The 8,032-nt window shown below is 54.5% G+C and overlaps 7 protein-coding genes across 7 annotated transcripts, besides 10 other annotated features; all 7 read right to left on the bottom strand.

Annotated features, from left to right (window-relative positions):
• Positions 1 to 40: a sequence feature (heterozygous, non-Esmeraldo-like haplotype).
• On the bottom strand, positions 1 to 805 carry Tc00.1047053510767.69 (hypothetical protein, conserved; the record flags this gene model as incomplete). Its single annotated transcript, XM_800329.1, has 1 exon — positions 1 to 805. A coding segment is annotated over one exon (805 nt), but the record flags the coding sequence as incomplete, so codon positions are not given.
• Positions 41 to 833: a sequence feature (areas merged during assembly that could not be assigned to a particular haplotype. This can correspond to areas where the two haplotypes were merged or to regions with more than two copies in the genome that were merged during assembly.).
• Positions 834 to 2,555: a sequence feature (heterozygous, Esmeraldo-like haplotype).
• Positions 1,102 to 1,124: a microsatellite.
• Positions 1,302 to 2,477, bottom strand: Tc00.1047053510767.60 (hypothetical protein, conserved; the record flags this gene model as incomplete). The annotated part of the gene is made up of 1 exon (XM_800328.1): positions 1,302 to 2,477. One exon carries the CDS (start codon positions 2,475 to 2,477, stop codon positions 1,302 to 1,304), a length of 1,176 nt encoding a protein of 391 aa, XP_805421.1.
• Positions 2,378 to 2,397: a microsatellite.
• Tc00.1047053510767.50 (hypothetical protein, conserved) lies at positions 2,489 to 3,214 on the bottom strand (the record flags this gene model as incomplete). Its single annotated transcript, XM_800327.1, has 1 exon — positions 2,489 to 3,214. One exon carries the CDS (start codon positions 3,212 to 3,214, stop codon positions 2,489 to 2,491), a length of 726 nt encoding a protein of 241 aa, XP_805420.1.
• Positions 2,556 to 2,719: a sequence feature (areas merged during assembly that could not be assigned to a particular haplotype. This can correspond to areas where the two haplotypes were merged or to regions with more than two copies in the genome that were merged during assembly.).
• Positions 2,720 to 8,032: a sequence feature (heterozygous, Esmeraldo-like haplotype).
• Positions 3,393 to 3,456: a sequence feature (T-rich).
• Tc00.1047053510767.40 (hypothetical protein, conserved) lies at positions 3,625 to 5,349 on the bottom strand (the record flags this gene model as incomplete). Its single annotated transcript, XM_800326.1, has 1 exon — positions 3,625 to 5,349. One exon carries the CDS (start codon positions 5,347 to 5,349, stop codon positions 3,625 to 3,627), a length of 1,725 nt encoding a protein of 574 aa, XP_805419.1.
• Positions 4,918 to 4,951: a sequence feature (T-rich).
• On the bottom strand, positions 5,822 to 6,520 carry Tc00.1047053510767.30 (uncharacterized protein; the record flags this gene model as incomplete). Its single annotated transcript, XM_800325.1, has 1 exon — positions 5,822 to 6,520. The coding sequence occupies one exon, from the start codon at positions 6,518 to 6,520 to the stop codon at positions 5,822 to 5,824; it is 699 nt and encodes a 232-aa protein (XP_805418.1).
• Positions 6,683 to 6,735: a sequence feature (T-rich).
• Positions 6,762 to 7,106, bottom strand: Tc00.1047053510767.20 (60S ribosomal protein l36, putative; the record flags this gene model as incomplete). Its single annotated transcript, XM_800324.1, has 1 exon — positions 6,762 to 7,106. One exon carries the CDS (start codon positions 7,104 to 7,106, stop codon positions 6,762 to 6,764), a length of 345 nt encoding a protein of 114 aa, XP_805417.1.
• Tc00.1047053510767.10 (ribosomal protein L15, putative) lies at positions 7,343 to 8,005 on the bottom strand (the record flags this gene model as incomplete). The annotated part of the gene is made up of 1 exon (XM_800323.1): positions 7,343 to 8,005. One exon carries the CDS (start codon positions 8,003 to 8,005, stop codon positions 7,343 to 7,345), a length of 663 nt encoding a protein of 220 aa, XP_805416.1.

The following is an 8,032-nucleotide window of genomic DNA, read 5'->3' as shown; positions in this document are numbered from 1 at the left end:
GAAAGTCGAAGATGTCTGAGGCATACGCACACATGCCGGTCCCGGCCAGCTCCTGCATTTTACTCTCTTCGTGCACAGTTGCGGTCAGCATCCCAACGCAGCGTCCATTCCGCATCACGACGGAGCCACACATGCCCATGCCAATACGGCCCTTGTCCGCCCCCTCAAGCGAGGTTGTGTCAAGGAAGAAGTGCTCCCGTGTCAAAGTGTGCACCTTTGCGCGGATTCCCGTTGGCACCATGAGCGGCTCTGGCGCCTTCTCCTCGTCAAAGAGTGATTCATGTGCCGTCATGCCATAGATCCATACGTGGTCACCCACTGCCAGTGGTTCAACCAACTCAAGACGCGGGCGTATGACGTAACCCTCATTCTGCATCCACAGCATCTTCATCTCCCCACTACGCTTCAAATTTTGCTCTGGATGCACCACACAGAGATCTAACCGGGGGTTGGCGTGCACGTAAACGTGCTGGTTTGACGTAAAGTGCCTATAGACGGCGGTCCCCTGCATAGAAACGAGGCGAACTTGCGTCATGGTGTCGGCCAGCGTAATGCGGGAGACAAAGCGGGTCGGTCCCTCCGTGGGATAATAATTGGGGTAGTCCCAGGGACATATCACATGGGCACATGTGAGCAGATGCGTCCAGTGCCCGCCGTATTGTGAGAAGGTCGGCCCACGTGTCTGTCCACACCAATCCAAGGGGATGCATGTTGCGTCCATCAGCCGACGCCAGCGATCCGTCTCCTTGTGGCGCCACTTGAAGCGTGTCTGTACCGCCATACACCAAGGCTGGAAGCGCACCATTGCCACGGCCTGCCGTTTGAGTAAAAAAGTTTCAAGAGGCAGAAAAGAAAACAAAGCGCATACATGACGATACAAATGCTCACATGTATATGAGCATGTGAATGCATGTACATGCGAACAAAGAAAGAGGGAGGAGCATGGCGACAAGAAAAAAGGAGGGTGGAAAGATAACACTACAGCTGCAGAGAATTAGGAATCATAAATACAACAAATTGAATGAAAGTCATACGGAATAAAAACAACAAAATGCACAGCGAATATTACCGTTTAATATCATTACCACCACAATTCCTTTTTTGTTGTTGTTGTTGTTGTTGTTTTTCTGTTTCCGCTACTACTTCCCCTTCCTTTCTTGCATCTTCTCCTCCATTTCATCCTATTCGCATTCCTCCCATGCACACGCAGTGGCAAAACTTTTATAGATGCATATATATGCCACTCACATCATGGGACTGAAGTCTGGCAACAAAAGAAACAAAAACTCGAGGCATCTCCATCACTCAGCGCGCATCAGGACGACAGCGCGAGGAAGAAGCACCGGCACATCGCCAAAAGTCCTGTCGCCGTCCAAATCCAGCGGGCGCGGTGGGTATCCGGCAACCAGCTGAAACCCGTCGCCATCATAATCCTCCAGCGACATCGCGTAGTCGCGCATGTGGCGGAGCTTCTCAGTGCGATAGAAACGGCGATGATATTGCTTTCCGCGAAGCGACTTTAGACTAATGAACGCGACGGTCGACGCGTCGGCATCGGCGGGGGGCTCCACCGGCAGCCGTGCGGTTGCGGCCGCACGCAATTCCTCCACCCGAGAGCGACGCCGCGCCTCCTCCTGCTGCTGCCTCCTCCGCATCTCTTCCTCCTCGCGCCGTTGCCGCTCCGCCGCCTCCCGCTCGCGCTGCAGCCGCTCTTCCCGCTCCCGCCGCTCCCGCACCTTTTCCTCGTACTGTCGGATGCGCTCGAGGTCGATTGCACGCATCTCGTGGGCCCGTTGCTCCTCCTCGCGGCGGGCCCGCTCCTTCTCCTCCCGTTCCAGTCGCTGGTGGACCTCCTCCGCCAACCGCCCGTCCCAGTGCTCGAAGGCCATTTGAAAATTCCGTACGAGGTCCTCGGCAGGGAGGAGACCTTTTACCTTCAGCACGGTGCTGCGCTTCAGCATGACAGCAAGGAAGGGGAACGTCGTCACCTGCATCTCACCTTCCAGTCGGCGGCCCTCTAGCTCCAAGACTGAAGCCCCAAACAACACAAAACGAGTCCCAAAGAGCTCCCGCACCTGCGGAGCTGACAGCACTTTTGTCAGAAATTCATGTGTGTCCTCATGCGTCGGGGAATGAATGTACACAAGGAGGTACAACCCCCTGCGCTGCGCCTCTCGCCTTGCCTCATCCATTGAGTCGTGGACCATTGGAAGCTCCACGCCGTATTCGCGAAAAATATTGTTCGAAAAACTTGTCCCTAACATGGCCTTATATAAACTGTTGACGAGAAGCAACAAAAGGACAGGGATCAAAGCAGCTTGGAAGAAAACAAGGCAGAAAGTATCCGAACAGACGGTGCAACACAAGGGCCGTGACTCACACACACACACACACACAGCAATGCAAATATGCCCCCCTCCCTCTCTCAATTCGAAAGAAAAAGAAGACAACGGGTCGCTCCAGCCACAACATAACATGACATAAGACGTCACGGTGTAGTAGTGCCGCCACCCTGCAGGACGCCGGTGTCGACGCTGCCCAAGATCTGCTGCGCAATGGCATCAGGTGGGGTGTCAATCACCGGCCCGTACGCGTCTAATTTCATCTGTGTCTTCTTGTCCTCGATGTGTATGTCGTCCCGCTGCGCCTCCTCCTTCATGTGACGGAGGTACATGTGGTAGTCAAACATGTGCGGACGCTTGTTAAACACCTCCACCCACGTCTCGTAGAGGTGCGGCAGGGTGTAGTACTTGAGGAGCATCTGGGTGATAAAGACGCAATCCTGACGAACAAATATCTTGTCCTTGATTTCGCACCGCACCAGCACAATACGCTTCGTGCGTGAAAACTCAGTAAAGAACTGAATTGTCATGTCAATCTGCGCGTGGTCCTGTTTTTTCTGCCACTCAGCAAGCGGAGCGACGCCAACGAGGTCCTTGTCCCAGTTCGTCACAACGTTGAAGAGCCCCTTCGTGCGGAACACAGGAATCACAAAGTAGGAGCAATTCTGCAGGCGGGGCCGCAGCGCATCATAGGCATCAGCTGATATCACGCGGCCCCAGTACTGCACAAACTGCTTGTGGTGTTCGTTCCATATCGTCGCCACTTGTGCCGTCGGTGTCGCCTCAAGAAGGCTCAACTTGCAGATCTCATCCAGCGACTTTCGCCCGGGCAGTTTGTAGAAGCCGTGCAGTGCGCAACTCTTGCGTAGCATCCCCTTCCCTCCCCTCCTTTGTACGGTTCCACAGCAACAGCAGCAGGAACAGCGGCACTGCTGACGTTTGTGGTAAATGAGTAAAAAATAAATGAAAAAAAAAAGTGTTGAGCTTGATCCATAAAACCATCGCAGAGAAAACAGCAAGATGCAGCGAGCCGACACACGCGCCTCGCGTAAGAAGAAAGAAAAAAAAGAAAAAAATATATAGCAATCATAATAACAAAATAAAAAAAAAAAAAGGAGGACCGGCACGACGGCCCGAGCATCTAAAAAAATAATGCGGTCTAAGTGCGAGCAGAGACCGTGTCTCAATGTGTCGCTCTAAGCTCCTGCTTCGCTTCCTCTACTCTTATTCTCCCTTCACCCTTCTTGTCGTCCCTCTCTTCGTTAATCACCGCCCTCAGCCTCTATCGAAAAACAGCACGCCGCGGCGCGTGAGTGGGCAATTCGCGTTGGTGCATGCGGCTGCTGGCGGTGGGGGTGCGATACAGTCGCTCGCAACTGCCGCGTGAGCTGCACCTCGACCCGGAGGTGCTGCTGCAGCGGCTGCTGCCCCTGTCCCCCCATAGTCGCTTCTTCGTCAGCGTCGCTCCATTTCTGTCGCCATTGCTCAACGAGCGGGAACGCGATGATGCCGCGGCGGATCTTCCCTGCCGACCACCGGTGCGTCCACGCGGGGCGGGCGAGTCACCCAAAAAACGCGAAGATGATCGCCGTGGCGCCGGCGACGGTGTGTCGAAGCGGGAGCGTCGCTTCACTTTCTCGCTGCGAAGATTTCCGTCGGGCCGTGGGGAGGAGCGCAGCGTCCGCTGCTTCAGCCGCATAAATGCCGCGTGCGCCTCGTCTCGTTCCGCCTCCGCTTGCCGCAGCCGCGCTCGAAGTCCCGCCAACTTCTTTTTGAGTCGCTCCACTTCACACGCCCCGTCGACACGCTGCTGGAAATCCTCGCAGAGACGCTGCATCTCCAACATCTTCTCCCTACTCAGCCGAGCCAAGGCCTCATTCTCACGTCTAAGTTTCTCGTTCTCCGTCTGGAGCTGCGCATTGCTGGGTTTACTGGCATTGTCCGTCCCCAATTCTATCAATCCACTGTGCCGCGGCGTTGTCCGTTGTTGCTGCTGTTCGGTGGGTGGTACCGAAGGCATGCGCCTCAAGTCCATGGTCCCATTCATTTCCGCCGTCGTCATCTGCACGAGAGGCACAGGGAATACGGCACGTGTGAAGTCCACATCGTAGTCTAGAGTGAAAAATCGCTGCATTCGAGACGTCTCCGAGAGCTGGCTGGCGTCACTTTCGTCAATGATGGAGTCGGACGTGCCGTGGCCGCGCTGCGCCACCTCCGCTGTGATGCGGCTTTTCATCTCCTCACACGTCTCAACAAAAAACTTAACGCTGGGGGAGCGTCCAATCATGGCGTTGTATGTCATGTCCGCGAAGCCGGCAAACTCCTTCCGCACCCCCGCCGCTGTTGTGATCTCCAGCACGTGGCTCTCACGCAGCACCGCAACGTAGTGAACGTCCGACGAGGGCTCGAAGGCAGACGCCTTCGGTATCACATCGATGCTCATCGACTCGGCATCGTTCTTGTACCGGACGAGGTAGCGACCGCACGGGGAGTGGACACAGCACTCCATTCCCCAGCCTTCCCGGAAAAGGGGACAAAAAGGCAATAAATAAATATATGTGCGCACGCCCTGCTCAAAACAAAAAAAAAAAAAAAAGAGAGAGAGAAAACATATATTATTTAACACGCATAAAAAGAAGGAAGGATCAAACGCAATCCACAGCAATAACGATACGCGCAAAAAAACTATCCCCCCCAACGGAACCAACAGCCTTATCATATCATAGCTCACATGCAGACTCGCGCACAACCACAAGAAAAAAAAAAAATGTTCCGTGAAGTCATCTAAAGCCTGCCCCTCGCCCGGTGCACGATACGCCGGCGTTTCTGCATGGCTCCGTTCCTTGCCGAATTCTGCAGAGCACCTCAGCCGTCCCAGCCTCGCGGCCAGTGCCTCTGCCAAGCCGCAATTGCGGCACTCGCCAAACTCACAACGGCCAAGCCGAGTGTATGCAAAGTGAATAGAAGCCCGGCAAGAGAAGCTCCAAAAGCGAAAATCACAACTCATCTGCTACATCGCGACGACGCAGTAAATTCGGCGGCCGTTGCTTCGCCGGTTCGAAATGCTCCGCACACACACGGTAGCGCAATCGGTAGAAGGCATCCACGTCTGCCGCCGTCATCCCCTGCCAAAGGCCGCCAAACTTTAACTCCAGATGGGCACTGAGGATCACGTTAAACGATCAATTGCGACTAACCGTCACGCCAAGACGGCACGACCTGGAACAGTAAAAATGTTGCGGGAGATGAGAATGCTCCGATGGGACACATGTCGCCTGCGTCAAAAAAAGGCGTGTGGTGCGTTGCAATATCCTTCGTGCTGGCCCTCGCAGCGCTCACGCTGCATCAGACTCTGCAAAGGCATTAAGCGCAATCGTCCTCGTTACACCGTTAGCAACTCATATAGACGCTCAAATCTGAGGCAACAGGGAGCAGAGGAGTACGGACGTGTAAAAGGAGGAATTTTCATTGAGTGAGATTCAGTTGTGCGGCAAACTCCCGCCAGACCGCCTCTTTGCCGCCATTAACGTTTTTTTGAACTCACGTTGTTGCATGCGCAGAAACTGCTCTGCCGCTGAGCTCAAAACCAAACAATTCTCACGAGATGGCGGACCCTTCTGCGTCAGAAGAAAACGCATCCACACAAAGAACAGCAAACGCCATGCCCGGCGCGATTCCACCAGCAGCTGACGAGCCCGTCTCATCTCTGGCGTGGTCGCTGGGCACGCCTGATGTACAAGTGCCATCGTCTGACCCCGGCGCTCCGCTCCTTCCTCGTCCATTTGCATAATGGCACAAAACAACCCTGCGCAGGGTCCCAGCGGGGAGAAAAGCCGTGCGCATCCGTCAAACTTGGCAAAGGGACTTGACACAAAATCCATGAGAGTGAAGTGGCAGGTAAGTACCCAGCACTTATCCTCCACTTCGTGAAAAGCGTTACCACCGCGCCTCCACTCAGCATGTCGCGCATCCCAGTCACTGACGATTTTTGCCTGCCACGCGCCAAGCTGTTCGAGAAGCTCTGCCTCTCGCCTCTCCCGCCACATCTCGCGACGACCGCACGCATGAAGCTCCTCCAACGTGCACATGCCACTGCCGAGGGTGATGCCATCCATAGCCCGCATCACGCATACGCGAGAGAGAGCCGCCGCGAATTCCTCGGCGCGATCGTCCAGCATTTCTCTCCAAAGACGCTCCCCTCACCATGCACCACCACTCCCTATTTGCACACAGAAAAGGGAAAAAAACGGGAAAAAAGAAAAACGGGCACGAATTTACATGCACTACCGTCACACAAATAATCCCACTGGAAGCCTCAAAGACGGCGCAAAATGCTGTGGAAAAGAAAAAACAAAATAAAACAAAAATAAAACAAAAAATAAAAAAATAATAATTTTTACAGAAGAACAGCGGGAGACCTCACTTCTTTTTGGTCTGGTGGCGAAGGGCCTCCTCCATCTTGGCACGTCTCTTCTTGGCGGCCTTGAAGTTGCCAAGGCGCTTCTTGCAGAACTTGAGTGCACGCTTGTCCTTGCCAACGCGCAGCAGCTCCTGCACGCGCCTTTCCATGGGGGAAAGTCCGACAAGATCCGTGATGATCGCCTTCACCGCCCGCAGTTTCTTGTGCGGAAGGGCGTAACGATCATTGGAGGAAGGGGCGCGAGCGCGGCGGGTGGTCTTGTGACCCTTGTTGAATCCAGCGATGATGCCCGTTCGCGGCGCGGGGGCCTCTGCCTTTGGAACCTCTTTCTTTCTGGCGGGCATGCTCTTCCCTTGCTGGTTTAAAAAATAGAGGAAAGCGAGTATTGGCACTCCAAGGACAAACGGGCACACACCCAGACACCAGGGAAAAAAATGCAAGAAAGACTCTCACACACACGCAACGAAGAGCGTGGGCAAGCCAAAAACACGGCAATACGGAAGGTACTTGCATGGAAAACAATAAAAAACAAAAAAAAACAGACAAGGGGAAGGCCAACGCGAAACCTGAGTCAGGGATCTTAACGCTTGCGCAGGAAGACCATGCGGTTGTTGCGGCGCCACGCGGCGCGGACTGACGGACGCAGCTTTGACGCCTTGTGGCCCTTGTGGCGCAGTCCGCGGTGCTTGCGACCCGCCGAAGTGAGGCCACGCTGTTCACGGTGCTTGTGCACTGCGTTCACAATCCAGTTGATGCGTGGGTCGCGACGAATAGTGCGGCACATTGGGTCCACTGCAACCACCTCATACCACACGAAGGTCGAGTCGGCATTCACCCAGTACGAGTTCAGCACACGAAGGTTGCCGTACTTTTTACCAAGCCGCTGCTCTGCAATGGCGCGACTGTTCTTGTTGAGCTTAACACCCAACACACCACTCGTCTTGGGCTTACCGTACGTGATACCCTTGTGCACAGGACGCTTGCGCCCACCGCGGCGAACACGCACGCGAAACACGGAGAACCCTTGCTTTGTCTTGTATCCAAGCATGCGGGCCTTCTCCGGACGCGTAGGACGACGCAGACGCACAACTGTGTGCTGGTGACGGAACTCCCACGCGCGCACACGCTGAATGAAGCGCATCACATCGGAAGACTTCTTCTTCCACAATTCGTTCAGGTACATAAACGCTCCCATTTCGCTGACCTTTCTATGACAAACGCAACATACAACAACAAAACCCATTCAGAAAATAATAATAATAATAAACGC

Source organism: Trypanosoma cruzi, genomic scaffold, assembly GCF_000209065.1.
Source record: "Trypanosoma cruzi strain CL Brener 1047053516851 genomic scaffold, whole genome shotgun sequence".
Taxonomy (NCBI): Eukaryota; Euglenozoa; class Kinetoplastea; order Trypanosomatida; family Trypanosomatidae; genus Trypanosoma; species Trypanosoma cruzi.
Note: the sequence above shows the minus strand (reverse complement) of the source record. Positions and strands in the feature narration are given on the sequence as shown.